Source organism: Coffea arabica, chromosome 1c, assembly GCF_036785885.1.
Source record: "Coffea arabica cultivar ET-39 chromosome 1c, Coffea Arabica ET-39 HiFi, whole genome shotgun sequence".
NCBI lineage: Eukaryota > Viridiplantae > Streptophyta > Magnoliopsida > Gentianales > Rubiaceae > Coffea > Coffea arabica.
In genome coordinates, this window is record NC_092310.1 from 58,838,363 (window position 1) to 58,856,972 (window position 18,610).

General features: G+C 37.3%; 1 protein-coding gene across 7 annotated transcripts; it reads left to right on the forward strand.

Annotated features, from left to right (window-relative positions):
* Nucleotides 1-3,911: 3,911 nt before the first annotated feature.
* On the forward strand, nucleotides 3,912-18,554 carry LOC113733111 (probable protein phosphatase 2C 51). Of its 7 annotated transcripts, XM_072083146.1 has the most exons (22): nucleotides 3,914-4,516; nucleotides 4,993-5,248; nucleotides 6,058-6,163; nucleotides 6,255-6,396; nucleotides 6,666-6,930; nucleotides 7,060-7,427; nucleotides 8,259-8,332; nucleotides 8,900-9,050; nucleotides 9,221-9,395; nucleotides 10,061-10,078; nucleotides 10,202-10,295; nucleotides 11,253-11,759; nucleotides 12,760-12,817; nucleotides 13,357-13,444; nucleotides 14,505-14,579; nucleotides 15,153-15,236; nucleotides 15,645-15,788; nucleotides 15,904-15,985; nucleotides 16,356-16,438; nucleotides 16,580-16,634; nucleotides 16,816-16,950; nucleotides 17,158-18,554. In XM_072083146.1, exons 1-21 carry the CDS (start codon nucleotides 4,225-4,227, stop codon nucleotides 16,879-16,881), a joined length of 3,183 nt encoding a protein of 1,060 aa, XP_071939247.1. In that variant the 5' UTR covers nucleotides 3,914-4,224; the 3' UTR covers nucleotides 16,882-16,950; nucleotides 17,158-18,554. The 7 variants fall into 7 exon arrangements, with proteins under 7 accessions (XP_027115104.1, XP_027115067.1, XP_071939247.1 ...); XM_027259266.2 differs by having other exon boundaries at nucleotides 3,913-4,516; nucleotides 10,061-10,295; XM_027259295.2 differs by having other exon boundaries at nucleotides 4,993-5,209; nucleotides 10,061-10,295.
* The last annotated feature ends 56 nt before the right edge of the window (nucleotides 18,555-18,610 follow it).

Below are 18,610 nucleotides of genomic sequence, written 5' to 3' on the forward strand. Positions count from 1 at the left end.
AAAATTACATTATTTTTCGTGATCACATTTACCTATTATCTTTTTTCCTCACATACATCAAATCGTTACAGTAATTTTTCCATGAAAAATCATGACAAATACAATCCAAACACAACCTTAGCTATCGGTTAAACGTGAATTGGTCCTTGACGGTCCAAGTTCTTGTATGATTTCCCATTTTTTAATGCATTTCGTACTGTCTATGGTTGTTCTCTCGAAACAAATATATAATAATTAGATGATATCAGAAACCTCCCTTCCCCTGATCTCTCTCTTAACATCACATAGTACTTTTAAGATTTTAAAAATATTACTTATTTCTCTTTGTTAGTTTTTTGTATTTATGTGACAAAATTTAGAAAAATCCTAAACTACTCTTTTATTCATTTTGTTAAATAAAAATGCTCGTAAAACACATAGGATTTTACTCCTGAAAAACCCATCACCTAAAAAATAATTTCTAGTAATATAAATCTGAAATATTTATTTAAAATATTTATTTCTAGTAATATCACAACGTTATGGTGCATAAAATATAAATCTGAAAAACAAAAAAGACATTTATAAAGAAGTATACTAGCACCAATTTAATTCCATATACTCAAAACGTATTTTTTGTGAACTTTTTTTTTTCACAATCTCTTCTCAACCCCGTGGCTTAAATCTTTAAGTGTACTCATCATTACAAAAATTAACTCAAAATAAATAATAAAATCATATCCCACTTTATCATAATAACACAAAGTAAAAGATAAACAAAATTCAATTTACTAGAGTTTGTTTGGATAGGAAATTATTTAAAATATTTATTTAAAATAATTATTATAATATTTTTGTGATGTGACGTGTGCGACGTGAAAAAGGGTACAGATGAAATTCTCAAAAGGCGACGAGCACACAGGAAATTCGACTGAAAGCCTTTGTTTTCCGGTACGCTACACTGATAGCGGTCCTAGCATTTATTTGTAAGTCAAGCGTGGCGTGTCAATCTGTGGATATTACTTCTGCAATCTCCAGGGTGGGAGTGGGGTACTTCCGACTAATTTTAATTTATATTGATATGGTCCTCCTGCAACTCGGACTCGGGGCAGGTGCAACCGTCCCTGGCAAATTCCCTCTTCATCAACAGCGCGTAACTTCTTTTGTTCACCGTGTAATTTTTTTTCCACAGATTATATTTTCACAACACATAGTGGTGGGTCCCACACTTGACACGAAAATCGAATTACCACTTGTTATCTGAACCGTGCAGGGACTGATGACCGTCCCTGCCCCAAATCCCCTGCAACTCAGGCAAGAAGGCCCCCAGGCCCCACCCACCCTTGCTACGCCGTACGTGTAACATCTAATCATTAGAAACTCTAGCCCGGCGATACACAGTGTGTTTAAATATTAAATTATTTTAGAGAATTTTATAAAAAAATATTATAATATTTTTTAATATAATATATATAAAATAAAAAAATATATTAATAATATAATTAAATTAGTGTGTATAAATAAAATATAAATAATATACATTCCAAGCACATCCACTATCCCTGCGCCCTCATATTTTCTTAAGTACAAAGTGGGGGAATATCGGAGCAAATACAACGTGAAAAGAAAACAAAATAAAAGAAAAAACAGGGAAGATACGTGTCGAATCACTGTCACGCAATTTTAAATTAGTATTAGTATTATCATTATTACTGTGAACCTTAAAACCCTGAAGTCTCCGCGTTGGTACTCAAAATAAATGAATAAATAAAGGTGACATTCTACATGGTTCTAGACCTTTTTTACGTGATGTATTTTGTTATCAGTAAGTAAATCTAACAAGTGTGTTTAGATTGTAAGTTATTTGAAATATTTTTATTATAGTATTTTTTGTGATATGATATATGTGAGATAAAAAGGTGTATTGGAAATTGTAATGATGATATAAGTAAATATATTTGGACAAAAAACTTACAATCCAAACACACTCTGTTTAGTACGGTTGCCTCTTCTGCCAATAATTACTTCGATTCATGCCTTAAATCATGGTGCAACTTTTTTCTTTTTAGTATTATTGTTATAATTAATGTAAAGGTATGATAATTAGTCTTATTCCTAATTTTCATGTAAAGGTATTTTAGAAAAATATTAAGTTAGATTTACTTTTCTAACAAAATCAACTAATTTTTCTTAAATTGTGTAAAAATAACCAAAATTATTAATATTATTCGAGAAGTTTTATGCTGGTTTGGATCGACTATTACGCATGTCTAATAGTTGATTGCCCAACGATCGGTGCATGATCAACTCTATTTATTATTAATTCATATGCCAAGTGAGATCCATTCGTATCGTACCGTATGTAACCACCAACGTTTTGGCTGGTGGCTACTATCAATATATTAAGGTTTGGTGGGGTAACGTTTCGTCTGTTTCGATGAAGATTCAATCCCCTCGAATTATTCCAAGATCTCTTCAGGCCCTCTCCCCCTTCTTATAGTATAGCAAGTTATCGTGTAAAAAGAGGTCCAGAGTCGTACGTGCACACTAAACCGAGTAGAACACTTGTAGTATGCATATATACACAACTCTTCCATTGGTCTTAAATCCACAGATTTACGAATTCAGTACTGGATGAAAACAGCTGACGCGCTAAATATGTAATTCTCTGTCGTCGCGACGACCGATTTTACTGCCACGCGGTCACGGAATACCTTGCACACATACTCAACCTAACAAAGAGAGATGGTTTTGACTGATGCAATCGACTAGTGTTGACGGAGGAGGGCACACGTGTCTAAAGAGACCTTTTTGGGTTGTGGAATGTTTCCGACAGCATCAACACGAGTCCGGTTTCGAGTTGCTTTTAGGAGAAAGAAATGCGACTAAATGTCTCGCGTAGACAGAATCGTTAACGTTCGCGATTGAGGTTGGTGGGCTTGTCTCTATCCAATATCGATCTTCAGATTTTATTTATTTATTTTAATTAATTTTTTGGCTTTACTTTTCGCCTTTACCATCTATATCGTCCGCACGCGGCAGTCTTCTAATTTAGCTGCGGAGGACATTTGCGTCCTAAACACTTAACTGGAAAAGAAGAAGATAACAAAGGCGTTGTTCCAGTTGAAGTAGGTTGAAGTTGATGCTGGACAAATAAATACTGGACAGTTTTCTTGAAAGTAGGTTGAAGTTGGGATCGAATCGATAAGAGTTGCATTGCGCTGCAGCGGGGGCATGGGCCTTCAAAGTCACCGGGCCTTGGGGGCCTGCATGAACGTAATTGTCGAAATCATGGGCCTAGTTTTAGTTGATCCAAAACTCGTCTTCTTAAAGTTATGAAACATCTCATCATTTTGATAATGATAAAATTTATTAAAAAAAAAAGGAAATTAAGGCTGAGCCAATTATGCCAACCAAAACGTGGTTTGAGTTTGCAATCCGGTGCAACTCTGATTCCCGACCTCCACTTGTTATATATGATTGTTTAATATGTCAATTGCGTCTATCTTTTCAGTTAATTCCATTAAATACTAGTAATTTATAATGTCAAAAAATACAGAAAAAGATGTTAATCTAAAAGATTAACCGATAAAGGGATTTTAACTATTACATAAAATGGCAGAAAAAGTAAAATTAAAATAGGGTTATAACATATACGGAATAAAAGTCCTTGGCTCGAAGCCGGATATGATGATAAAAGGCAGTGGAACAACATGAGGCCAATGTGGGCCCGGATGATGGGCTACATTAATTTGATGGTGAGTGGGCCTCAGCAGAGCCCAGTCCTGAGAGACTAATTGCTTAAATGCCTGCCACGCAATTAGATAGAGAAACACGATACTATTTTTTTTTTTTTGCTGTAAAATTACAGCGCGGCGCGGCGCGGACCAACTATTTTGGCAAGCAGGCCTTTGACCAATACAAAAATGGAGCACCACAAATTTAATTTAGATGTAGAAAAAAGAATTAGTTTTGAGGCAATTTTCTCCGCCCGTTCAACATGTACGTATAGCATTCCTTCTTTCCGAGTTAAAGACCATTCCGGAATTTATCGTCTGTGCTGCAAAATTTTTTTCTTGCCTTCTTGGTATCCTTCAAGAGCATTGTTCTTCGCTTCGACAGTTCGACTACAGAATAGAAGAAGATAGAAGAAATGCTGGATAAAATGCTCGATTCTTCGAATTTTCTTCTTGATCACGCTACTTTTCTCCTGCAACACCTGGCTCAATTTGGTGTAGCGCGACAATGAACGGACGGAGGTTACTAGTTGCCCTTCTATTGGGGTTTCTGCTACGCGTAAATTATCTTTGTACCAATGGAGAGTCGTCGACTTGCCTGACGGTGTACAGAGAAGGAGGTGCACCGGCTGTGTTCCAGTCTCCCAAATGCCCTCGCTGGACCCTATCAAATTACCGTTCCAATCCGAAGAATTCCCCGTCGTCGGCCGCTAGGTGCCAATCGGCAATGCACCAGGGTCGCCGAAAGTCCCAGGAAGATCGTACTCTTTGTGCCCTCGACATTCGCATTCCTTTTCCCTGTAAGCCCAATTATGTCACTCTCATCTTATTGCCGTTTTGATGCTGATACGCTGTATTAAGCAGTCATCATCTTTCTTCCTTACTCGAGAGAGTAATTGGAGAGAAATTTGGAAGACACCGATGCGTTTTCCTTTCGATTTTGCTTGTTCAACCCGGTAAAATAACTCATTAGTGCACTGACCCATCTATAGGACTTGATTACGACTTCTATTGAATTTACTGAAAGACTGCGTCCTTTCTTGCAAGTTGCAAGCCAGCGATTCCGTTTTGTTTCAAGGGTTGCACCCAAATATGCACTATCTTGCTCCGTTTTCCAAACATGCACTTTCTCCTACGGAGGGAGAAAGAAATTAGTTGTTGACTGGATATCTTATAATGTCCTCTATAAAGAGTTCAAGATGTTTGGTATTAGTGAAAATTTTATACCTTGGAAAGTTCAGAGTGTGGTTGTAACGAGCTTTTTATGTTGCTGCAGGTCCTGCAGGAGTTAAGGAAGTCGCAGTTGGTATTATTGCAGTTTTTGATGGTCATAATGGTGATCAAGCTAGTGATACGGCTTCAAAGCTATTGCTGGAGTACTTTACGCTGCATACTTACTTTCTTCTTGATACAACATTTTCATTTTTATTGGGGAGGTCCGTGGGAAGGTTACCAAATAAAGGAGTTCAGGGTCAGTTTTTCCAAAAGCCGAGGTGGGAAAAAAATGATCACCATGCAATATATATTGGGAGGTCTCTTTCTCTCTTATCATACTTCACTAACAAACATATCCTAGCAGATGCCTTGTAGTATTTAAACTTTACGGATTCTTTACTATGTGAAGATTAACCCATTTAGGTAACAGAACTTCCCTGCTTGATTATGGGCTCCACTCCCCTCTCTCTTGTTGTCCATTGGGAGAGAATGGAGGAGGTGAGGCGGAATTTCTAATCTTCTGCATTGTGGAGAAGAGAGTGGTTCTCTGGGCTTGGACTCTAGCAGCCATCATATGCTCTTTTTTGTTTGGTCGAATTATGTCATCTACTAGTCTCGTTATAGAAGGGAGACTTGCATTTGCAGCATGTTTACAGAACGGATGCTCAAGTTGGCCTCCCTGCCTACCATGAGAGTTTGAGAAGCGTTGTTGGGTTTATAATCTGGCCTCCTTAGATATCAATTATGTGGTTGTAGATGGCTTCTTATTGTCTACTAAAGAAAAAAAAAATAAAAAAAGATGGCTTCTCATTTGTATTTTTCTGTGATTTGGGCTCCACATGTCTATTCACCCATAACGTTGATGATATTATGGCGATTTTAAAATCCAGCTCTTTTAAGATATTATTGTAAGGATAGGTAAAAGGATGAGAAACAATGCTAATTGTGCGTGCAATGTTGTTCTGCAATTCATATTCTTTCGGTTGCGCCTTCAAAAGCATTCCGAGCAACTCACCAATATGGAGTTTTAGTGTGGCTGTATAAGTCGCAAAATATCCAAAATTTCATGTTATTTGTTATAAACTCTGTTCACATGTTGAGGGTATGAATCATAAACCATTTGCAGGCTTAAGCTGGAGTTATCAGCAATATGGGATGAATCCTTTCACTTGGAGATATTAAGGGAAGCATTGTTGAGAGCAATCCATGACATTGATGTGGCATTCACGAAGGTATACTTTTGTTATTCTGTGTTTTTTCGAGTGTTCTGATATGAGCCTTTTCCTTGCTTCATCTCACCACAAACCTTCGTGATTTTTGCAGGATGCTTTCAGAGAGAATTTTGATTCTGGTTCCACGGCTGCAGTCATACTGCAAGCTGACACTCAAGTTTTGGTTGCAAATATTGGAGATTCAAAGGCATTTTTGTGTTCTGAGTTACATCAGTCTCCTTATGAAGCAAAAGGTTAGAAGGTGTTTTCTTCTTTCTTCTTTTCCATTGGTTATTAGGAAGGTTGTAGCTTTACCAGGTTCATTGGTTATTAGGAAGGTTGTAGCTTTACCAGGTTTTATGTTTATGCATCTCATACCCTCTGCAGTATTGGATAAATGGATTAGCAGTAATTGTTTGGTTGTTCATAATTATTTGGATTGTGATTCAGAATATATTTTATTTCATTAGGTCAATGAATGGCATTTCGTGGTTGCTTATGTTGATAGTCTTCCCCATTGCAGCCACTTTGTTAAGGTTGTACAGGCAGAACAGAGATGATAAGACTTCTTCATTTTTAAAAGATTACCGCAGTCTCAAGTTGGCAGCTTCCAGTGGCTTGACTTTTTTGATTGCAAAGGAACTTACAGAAGATCACCATCCGGATAGAGATGATGAACGATCTCGTGTGGAAGCTGCCGGAGGGTATGTTTCTGAGTGGGGAGGAGTAGCTCGAGTCAATGGTCGATTGGCTGTTTCAAGAGCAATTGGAGATGTGTACTTCAAAAGGTCATAGTCGAAGACAAAATTATTTTCCTTTTTGTCTTTCCACTTTTTTGATATTACATTGATCCTTACCACTTTAATGGACGATAGTTTGCAGCTTCTATTGCTGATTTTCTGTTTCCTATTTGGCAGCTATGGTGTTGTATCCCTACCTGAGGTGAATGATTGGCAACCTTTGACCGTCAATGACAGTTATTTAGTGGCTGCAACTGATGGCGTATTTGAGAAGCTAAATCCACAGGACATATGTGATATATTTTGGGAATTGCATACTGATACCAGTGTGAGCTCAGAACTTATAGACTTTTCATCATACTCATTAGCTGATAGAGTTGTGGATGCTGCATTTGATAGAGGCAGTCTCGATAACATGGCAGCTATTGTAGTTCCAGTCAAATCCTTTGGTACTTCTCAAAGTTTGCTTAAGAATGTGTTTGATGAAGCTGGGGAGCATGATTCCTCGGCCTCAGGATATATCAGGCCCCTTAATGAGCGACCAGGTAAATTTCGCTCTACTATAGCCAGTTGCCCAGATCTTTTGTTGCTTATGATTCTAAAAGAGTATTTGTTGCCTTTCTTGAGTTCATTTGAAAACCGAGACATGTTATTCCATTGGCCCAGTTGGTTTCAATCCTATTCTATCCACCAAAGACCTCATGAAAAATGATACATATTAGAATTTGTTTCACCATCTGTATATTACTGTTCTCCTTTCCGTCATTTTAACACAAATAAAATGTTAATCATTCTGGCTCCTGTGATTTATAGGAGTTTTTATGGTGCGTAGTCCTAAATTTTATTGTCTTCACCATCATCCAAGTTTCCATTAATGGAATTTGAATCAATGGGCTAATGTTTTCAGGAAACATTGAGTAAAATAAAAAATACGAGATGGACCATAACATGCATTTATGTGACTGTAGAAGTAAAACTTTTCTCTGTGCTTGATAAGGAGCTTGAGCTAGCTGCACCTTATGTCCTCAGAAAGTCTGATGCTCTCTCAATCCGTGACAAAATGTGGTTATGTTAACCAGAAGCAGAATCTTAAGTGATTTGACAACGTTCTATAATCTAAATAGCTGTTGATTGCTGCAGCTGAGGCATCTACGTTCCCTCTTGCATTTCTGCAGAATGAACATTTATTTATCAATTAACTTGTAGATTGTTTTGCTTTCCAGAATCCTTTCAAGATACCATGTGATGTTTGAACTTGCATATTTATGTTGTGATGGGTGGTTATTTTGTCACTTGTTTAATAATTTAGAAATCTTGTTCTTAATGTATCTAGTCATAAATTTTGTGTACTTTTATATTCTACTGCTGTTCTTTAGGTGATGATCACATGTCAGAACCTGTGGAGGTGGAGCATACTTATTCTGTAGGTGACAAGTTTGAGCGGTTATTGGTAAGCCTGAAACCAAGAATTGTAATTTTGTGTATCTTCTTTCTGAACAAGCAATGATTTCTGATCTAATTGAAACCTTTTTCTCCTTTGCCATTCCCTCTTTCTCCTTGTTTGCTCTGGCAAAAGAAATAATACTGGTCCTTTTGTGGTACCAAGTTTCAATTATTTGTTACTCTGCTAGTTTAATGAGTTTTTCCAGATGTGAAATTGGCAATAACAAATTGAGGAGATTGAAAGCAAAAATAATTCTATTCCTTGGTATTTTGTGCTCTGGAGCCAAATAGTAAATTTCTTTCACATATTTGAATGTTTAGGAACTTTGTGACTTGTAATCATTGATCTTTGACAACGTCCATTTGGTGCAAAGCAATTGTTTCATGGACTTACTGATTGAAATAGTGACTTTGTTATCTGATGTGTTGCTTTGTGATATACATATGATTGTGCTCTATAATATGCTGACTGGACTTTCCAGAAACCTCATTTGCTTGATAGTTGAGATATACTGGTTTGTTATAATCTTCATACCACCGTGTGAATGACATGTCTGTATTCACTTTATGGCAGGTTGAAAGGAAAAAAAGCAGCTTTGGGTGTTTTTACTTATCTGAAAACCTCAACGAAATTGATGACTACACATTTTGGGTAGAAAAGGATGACCATGAACATAGTTATAAGCTAACTCAAGCATTGCCTAGTGCTGTCACTCATACTTGTGGTAATGACATTACTTAACTCAGCAAGTTTCCTTCCTTTGAAGCTTTTACTTGATTTGGATTTTAAAAACAGAATGGAAAATGATATTTGGTGTTTGGTTATTAAAGTTGGGTTTCTTACCAATTACAATTTTTTATACATTGTCCACTCATTTATGTTTTATTCATTCAGGTGGCCTGAAAAATGTCCATGATAAACAGAGTATGTGCATGTTCTATGGATTTACTGCTGATGAAGATAATGCTCAATGCACAAATCCAGAAAGTTTTACTAGTTTCCTTGGTCTGCTTGGATCAATTCCTCTCCATGGTACTGGTCCGGATGAGCATACAATACCCGATTCAAGGTACCTTTGTTTCTTCCTCATTTGGTGCTGACTATGATATGACATCTCTTCAGTTACAGTAAATTCTATCTTGGCTGAAAGTTGGTCTTGTTGAACACCAGTGTTCCCTTCTAGCAGTGCTCATGGTGTTTTATGAAGTTCAAATTTTTTTGTCTTCAGACCATGATTCTTCAGAGACTATATGAGAATAACACCTAAAGGATGTTTTAATTCTTCATTATGACTTTGTTATCTTATACTCTGCTGATTCCACATACAATTCTTTGACATAGGTTAGACACTGAACTTGACATTCTCATTCTTTCTGACATTCAGTGAAGTGTTTCTCTAAGCTGGTCAATTTGTTGTGTCATGTTTATGTGCGAATTTGGTATTGTTACATGGTACGTTTCATTTTGGATTAGCTGGACAAATTCATTTCTTTCCATATGGTTTAGCAATATGATAGAACTGCAAGGTTATGCTTCAACCGTACTTTTTGAGTTTTATGAGAAGCTATTTTCAGCACACTTTTTATGTGTATGATTTGTGCAGTTGCTTCGTTCTTTAGTTTTGAATCAACTTCATCTTTGGTTTTGCTTCCGAAAGTATTCATTTGCACAATAACGGAACCATCCTTTCAACTGGATCTCATGTATGTCACTGATTGTTTTGGTCGGTGTCAGGTACATACTAAAGAAGAGGTATGGCCGTGGATCGTACGGCGAAGTTTGGCTCGCTTTTCAATGGAATTGTTCTAAATTGAGCAAAAGCTCAGAACAGAGTTCTAAAGATGGAAAGTTCTATTATCAATATATGCATTTCAGGGATTATGATGGAAGTTCAGAGGCAAGCTCATTTGCTGATGATCGATACAATGGGACTGCTGATGAGAAAATGTTCATCTTGAAGCGCATAATGGTACATCACCTAAACATTTTTTCCTTTTGGGTTGCCTTCTTTTGAGGGTATATAGAAATCCAACTTTGCGGTTGCCTTCTTTGGACGGTAAATAGAAATCGAACATTGTGGTTATACTGAGTTAAAGCACTGATCTATGACCAATGTTTTGCCTGATTTAAAACTCTTTTTCATCTGTGACAAATGAAAGTGTAACTCTTCCCAGATCATATGAGATAATTGTCCTGAATGAGAGCATTCCCTCTGCCAAAATACAAATGAAAATGAGAAAAGCCACAAAAAAGAGAAAGGATCTGAAATTCTTTTTTTGTGATTACCATGTAGGGACTTTGACTCTTGTTGCAGTACGTATAGCTAGATAATTTTGTAACAATTGTGGGCCTTTGAGTCTTTCCTATCATTTTTTGTATATAACCTTATAATCCTTGATCAAGCTGTTGAAGCTAGCCAAGGTTTTGCTTCAAGGAATCTGAGCTGGAAAAAGTTTGAGAAGAGAATGGTCCACAATATCCATCAAATTATCCAATTCCTTCTCGTTTCTCGTGCTTTTATTTTTTTACAAATGATTTAAGTTTTAAAACAGGTACTTCTGTATGCTGCTTGTGTGTCTCTGTTGTGTGAGTGACTCAGTGGCTTAGTCATGGATGCTTGCCCTGACATGTCCTCATGAGGGTTGAAAACCTACACAATATAAAAACTGACAATAAGATTCTGAACTAGGATCCCTTGGTGCCTTGATGCTATGTTGAATTATCACATCAAAAAAGCTTAAGTTGTTATATAAGTGATGAATTTATACCCTTGTGGATTCAGATTGAAGGCTAGAATTAGCTACAGCATTTGTTAAAAACTGCGTTTCTTCTTGATGTTGTTTAATTAACAAAGTTTCTGTTGTTTTTAAACCATTAAACTGTTAGGTGCTTGCATCATAACTTGGTTGAGTTTCTGCTAGTACAGGTAGAGAGAGGGCCTGCTGTCTATCTAAGTGGTCTGCGAGAGAAATATTTTGGTGAAGTTTTTTTGAATGCCTCCACCGTTTTAAGAGCTTCACCACCAGCTGCAGCATCAGATGCGTTCTCTGGGGATGCTTTATCAGATACTAGCTGTAATTTAAAAGCCAATCAGTCCATGAAACATGAAACTGAAGTTACATGGAGCTCACAAAGTATATCCTCTGGAAAAAGGAAGTCGCTAAAAGTTAATTATGAAGATGGCTTGAACCACATTGCCAGATTTGTTGAGTCTTTTGAGTCTCAATCCAATCATATGTGGCTTGTTTTTCGCCATGAAGGTGTTTCCTTATCGAAGCTTCTATATACGGCTGAAGAAGTGATAAATAGTGATGATCAAGGAAGCAATGACAATCTTAAGCGTGTTCAGATATTGCACCCATCAAAATGGTGGCACTGGTTGAAGACAACAGAAGCAGGGCAAGAGGAAATGCGAAATCTTATATTGCAATTGGTATGTGTATCTTTTTTGCCTTCAATCAGTTTGACATTACACTTACAGGCTTATGTTGCATAATATAAGCCTTGCAATTCAATTCTTTTGCTGTTAGAGGTGCTTTGTGGCACCGATGTCATACTTCCATTGGTCACTTTATTTGCTTATGTAGCAGTAGATTTTCATTTGGGCAAATTACACTTTACCCCCCTGTGGTTTAGTGTTTTTGTACATAACCCCCCTATGGTTTTAAAAGCTATACATAACCCCCTCATGATTTAGATTAAAGTGTCAAAATAACGGAATTTGCAATCCCTAACAGAGTCACCTAAAATGTTAAAAATATCCCTATGTAAAGTTAAAAATTATTTATTAACCACGGGGGGTTATGTGTATATTTTGAAAACTATAAGAGGGTTATATGGTAAAATATTAAACCATAAGGGGGTTATATGATAAAACATGAAACCATATAGGGTTAGTGCATCATGTATATTTTGTTTATATATTTTGGTCACTTCAGCCATTTAAATTTTTAAACAAGGGTAATTATGACATTTTCAAAGGTTGTCACGAATGATCATTTCTGTCACTTTGACAATTTAATTCAAACCATGAAGGGATTATATATAGTTTTTGAAACCATAGGAGGGTTATATACAAAAACAGTAAACCATAGGGGGGAAAATGTAAATTTGCCTTTTTCATTTTAGTTATATGTGCGCCTAGCACATAGGCGCATATCTTTATTACTTAATATCTTGAGAGGTGCACTTTTTGATCCTTTTATAGTTCTCAGAGGGAGGCATATAGAGAATGAAATCTTAGGTAATAAAGAAGCCTGAGGTCTCTGATCTCTTGACTTTCCTTTTTCTATGGCTTGAAAGTTACTTATGACTGTTTCCCACCAGTTCTCTGGCATCTATCTTATATTGCGCAGGGAAGGCTCTTTTCCTTATTGTTTTGTTTGATTGTGCCCTGGCATGGCTTACTATTGTATTTGCTTTCCTTTAACCAGTTGAAGGCACTGAAGTCTTGCCATGACCGCAACATCAGTCACAGGGATATAAAGCCTGGTAAGGCCCAACCTTTTAGTTTATGGAAGCTGGAAATTTATATTCTTAACGTATTTTATAGTTGTTTAAAAGAATTAGCTAAAGATGTAAAAGCTTCATCGAATTACAAAAAATGCCTTAAAAACAATACATTTTTTTTTACCTCTTGGATCATTCTTGTAATTTTTTTTTCCACATTTTTCAAGTTGCGGCTCCTGTTCAGTATTTTGGTTGTGATTATATGTATTGGGCCACTGCTGGCAAGGGGTATTTTTGTTTTTCTTTTTTATTACGCAATGCATATATTAAGAACTTAGCTTACTGTTCTGATGATTTTCTAAATCTTTGATGGCATTGTGTCTGGGAGTGTGTGTGTGTGTGTTTTTTTAAAAACTTTTATTGGTAGTTGCTACATTATTGAACTCACTTCTGTGTAATTTGTAATTTATGAGGCATTCCTTCTTATTGCTTCTGCAGGTTCATAGGTGATTAGTTATTATTGATTAGTCATTCTTAAAATAAGTGCTTACTAAGAATGAATTTATATGTTTTCTTGCAAGAAAATATGGTCGTTTGCTTTGAAGATCAGTTTTCTGGGAGATGCTTTAATGGACCTCCAGATGGAGATAACAGTTATGCTACTAAAATGTAAAGCCTGCTAATATTTTACTGCTATATCATCTACCGTTCCTTATTTTCTGGATTTTCTTTTTTATCCCACACAAGAGTTTCTTCGCCAATTTGTTCTTCTCTACTTTGCTGACTGCTAAATGGAGTTTCACACTATATAGCTGCAACTGCAGCCACTGATATCACTAGGACATTTTCAGTTCAATTTTGTTATATGCTTTCTTATATCTTGTCTGTTAAGCATTGCATAGTGTATGTAACCAACACGGAAAAACTTGGTGGTTCACGTACATGAAAGCCTGATATGGAGTTAATCTAGTTGTGTTATGAATTGAAAACCATAATTGCTTTCTTGTAAAAAAGGAATAACTACATGAGGGTAAAGGTTTAGCTGGCTTTATAGGAAACTCAAGATGTTTGGACATTGATTATATTTTTGTATATCCTGAAAAGAGTTTTGCTTTACCTCAGAGACAAGGTTTTTATCATATCTTTCTTTGCGTCACACGGTGCATGTGCAAGATCTTGTTCCAATTGTGATATAAGCTATCACTTTAGATGAGTTTTTTCTATGTTCCTTTTGAGATATGGAATTTCGCAGACAAGGTTTGTTTTAATACTGGATCAAGAAATGTCCTTTATGCTTATAAGTATTGATTTTGATGTTTTGATGGTGTTTGATACGAGTCTTGACCTTCAATTGTGTTTTCCAATATGCATTTCTGGTTCTTGATTGTCAAAACATAAAAGCATGTTGTAAATCACTTTTAATGTGGTTGCACTGCTGGTATCTTCATAAGTTGAATAACAGTAACATGCTAGCAGCATTTTCTTTATGGTGTCACGTTTATTACTCACCTGTGACAGCATACCTTCTGCATTTGAAAACGAACAGTTTTACATGCCTTAAACAGCAGTCTAGATGCTTTATTTGGTAAATCAAAGTGCAGAACATATAACACTGAATTGCATAGTTCATGTCAAGAGTATTGTTGCAAGAATTCATACCGCAATCTTTCTCTTCTATGTGATTTTTTACTGCCTTTCAACCAGAAAATTAATTTTTCTGATTTTTTAGGCGCCTTATTGACTTTGGTAGTGCATTGGATGATTTCACCATGAGGCATTTGTATGGTTCCACAGGACCTTCTAGGTAATCTCTGTGAGAACTTCTCCATCTGTTATTGTTGTGATACGCAAATAGTAATAGTGGTATTGTACTTCATGAGATTTCAACTTAGAGCTATAATTTTTGATAACCAACTTTGCAGAACTTCTTTAACGATTTTGATATGGTACCTTTCCCTTCTAGCTATAGGTCAGCAGTTTTTTCTCCTGTTGCTGCTGATTTCCAATCCGAATTAGTGGGGCAAGAGAGTTGATTTAGTTGCAACACCCTAATTGCTGTCTCAAATCTTATATTGCATTGTAGCATTAAAATCCATTAGCTGTCAAAATAATGTAGACGGTCTTTATTTCTATGTTAGACATGAACTTTTAGTGTGTAATTAATGAGTCTGTGTAGTCTTAACCCCTCCTTCGATCTCATGTTTTTAAACACAAGCACATGCAGACAAACATTCAGAGACACCATTTCTGTTAAATTCCTGTAACGGCATCTTCTATTTTAGCTGCATTATAAGCATCATACTTTTTCCTTCTATATCTTAGTTTTCTTTGTAGGTAGATGAAAACTCTTTAATTCTTTCACTTGTTTCTCTCTCAGAGCTGAACAAACGTCTGAGTATGCTCCTCCAGAAGCTTTACTGAACGTTAGCTGGTACCAGGGCCCATCGCACAAAATTGTAATGTAGGACAATTTCCATTGCTATTCTGAATTGCACTTTTGGAACAATTGTAATACTGATAATTCCAAGTTCGTTGGTGGTTTATGATTTATTGAACATTGCATTCATCTAATCCCGAATCATTCAAGTTTTTACTACGTTGCACAGTTCATTGCTCTTTGGATGTAACCAGTGCTCATCCATTTTAAATTGCTTCTACTGATCTAAATTCAAAAAGTTGTCTGCAGCTCTAGTTGAGGGCTTGAGTTGACTTGCTAATTTGCTATATGTGGTAGGAGAAGGTTGAAATGTTGTATATTTGGATTCAGACCTTTGTTTTGCATTTGTGTTCATGCTCAATAGTAAAATTGATGCATCTTTCTCATATTTATTCTGGATGGTTTATTTTTGTGCTACTATTGTTTGTCTAGGTATGATATGTGGAGTGTCGGTGTGATAATCTTGGAGTTGATTCTAGGATCACCAAATGTGTTTCAGATAAATTCTAAAACACGTGCTCTTTTAGATCAGCACCTTGAAGGTTGGAATGAGAATCTGAAGGAACTTGCTTACAAGTGAGTGTGTTACTAAAAGATCTATTTTCGTTGTCATGATTCATGATTAGTCTTCCTCCATTCCTTTGGTTATATTGTGACAACTGCTGATGCATGCTACATTTCTTGGTACCAGACTGAGATCTTTTATGGAAATGTGCATCTTAATCCCTGGGATTCCTACAAGACTTCATCACAATTCGGAGACAAAAGATCATGTGAGTTTTTTATTCATTTATTGGTTTTAGACTTTTAGTTCCTGTAAATGTAGATGCTACTGCACATATCTGGAAGGGGGCTTACTAGGAAAGAAGGCATGATCTATGAACATTTTGTTACAAAGATGTCAGTATTGTTTTGTTCTTAAGGTTGTTCTTGCTCTTTAATCACCCTTCACATTTTAACCTGACTTGGGCCGTAATGTTGTACAGTTGAGTGTTTAGTCTCGCAGTCTGGTTGTTATTTCAAAGGATTTATACATGTTTAACTAAATTTTTCTCTTGTTATGTTAATTTTGAACTTCATAATTGGAATGCGTTGTAGATTCATGTTTGTGTATCCTAATACAGTTTGTCTTTTGCAAGTCAGGGTTCAGTTCCTCCAGTTCCATGGAAATGCTCGGAAGATTTTTTCGCAAATCAAATAAAGAGGAGGGATCCGCTTAACATAGGGTAGGTTATTAGTGTCAAATTGCTCCCCAGTCCCAACTAGGAGGAGGAGGAGTGGGGGGAAAAAAGACCTGCAAAGAGGCATCTGATTTTGTTTCAAGTAGAACTTTGTGTCATTGTATGCCTGCCTCTCAATTTCCACAGGTTTCCAAACATATGGGCATTGCGCTTAGTGCGAGAGTTGTTACAATGGAATCCGGTAAGTTTTGTACGAGTATGAACGAAGTAGGAATTTCCTTCCACATAGCTTTAATTCGTTGTTTTCACCCCAGTGATTAGGAACGTCCTTTTTGTGCAAGTTTGATACAAAGCAAGCATTTATCGGTACCACTAATCGCTCTTTTATTGCTGATTTTTGTTTTTATTGAATTGGAAACTAGGAGGATCGGCTTAGCGTTGATGATGCTTTGCAGCACCCTTACTTTTCACCTAGGCCTAGCTCCTAAGCACATTTGAGTATGAAGATGCGCGTTTGCGTGTATTGACCTGAATTTTTAGCTCGGTCTTCATAAAAGGTACTCGCTTAAACTCTGTTCTTCTAACGGGAGAAAGGGGCTATAACTTTTCACTCCCCATTTTTTTGTGTTTCTTCGCCTCTTTTTCCTCTAGGTTTGCTGCTTGTTTATTTGTGCTCTTCCCCTTTCTCTTTTTGTTTTTTCCTTCCTTTAAACCCCTTTCATTTTTTTATGATTGCTTTCTGTATACTTGCTTCTGGACTTCAGTGCGAGAGCTTGTGGAACGGCAAGTTCCTTTGTTCCTCCTGACAGGGACCCTGCTGAAGGCTGTACTTTGCTTTCCGGTCCATTGTGCACAATCATGCTGCTTGCCAGGGGATCAGCCAGCATTCAGCAGCTAATGCGGTGCGTTATATGGCCCAAGTCAGGCTAGAGGGGCCCGGTCTGATCAGTGGGCTGTTGATTTTGAAATTAATTGCTCAGGTCAAATCGGGCCCCTCTGGGCAGTTCTTGGACCATTGACCGTACGGGCTGATTGACCTACCAACTGCAGGGGCTCCAGAGGCCCCGGATTCGTTTACCAAGTTTCAAATCTTTTGTTCAACACGATTGTCGATAGACAGAAACGAGGTTTGGGAGATTGCAACGCTGGTGGGTGAATGGAAGCATGCTGGCAGTAGACGCAGAAGTTGGGGTTTTTGGGACTAAGGTTTGGGCTATATTAATGGCTGTTGATCAATTTTTTGGCGGGCAAAGATTTGGGACCGATCTTTTTGCTTTTCGGTTTTGGTTTTGGTTTTGGTTTTGGGGTGCGGGTGTGGATTTTGAAATCAATAGTCCAAATCAGCCTGTGGCCCGATCTTGGGGCTGGTTGGCCAGCCAACTGCAGAGCCCACTAGGTTTTAATCGTCTGTGCAACGCGATTGCGGATGAAGAAGGGCAAGCGGTTTGGAAGATTGCTACCATGGTGGTTAAACTGAAGGAGGCCCACTGGTGGATGCAGAAGTTGGACTTTGGGCGACATTAATAGCTGTGTCATAACTTTTGGGGCAACGATTAGGGCCATGTTAATATCTTCTCTTTCTTGGTGTCTGGGGAGTGGATTTTGAAATGGATGGCCCAAAGCATACCGGCCTTCTCTTGGGGCATTAACAGTGTGGGCTGCCTGGCCTACTAACTGCAGATGCCCCGGATCCAGTCACTGGGTTTCAAATCTTCTGTGGAACACGATTTTCAATGCAGAAGGACAAGAGGGATGGGAGACGGCTATCCTAGTGTTTGATTGCAAGCAGGCCCAGTAGTGGACGCAGAAGTTTGGGTTTTGGGGCGACTGTCTAGACTGCATTAATGGCTATAGCACAACGTTTGAGGCATGGATTTGGGCCATTAAAACATCTTTTCCTTTTCTTTTTCTTTTGGTTTTGGGGAAGGGGTGGGTGTAGGGTCTCTCTGTTTGTATGTCGATGTGCCTAGTTTTTAAAGGCAGATAGGGGTCATATTAACTTGTAAATGTGGACGGTCTAGTGAGGCATGACGGTTTTGAGGGGATTTTTCCCTCCTCCAATTTACTGGTGCAAGTCTTTTTCATTTTTAATTTTCCTTGTGTTGTACTTTAACAATAATATAATGAGAAAAAAGAGTAACGGGTGTCCTGTTTAATGTCATCTACAAACAGTATCCCTTTAAATTTTCGATAAACTGATAGTAATAAACAAATAAC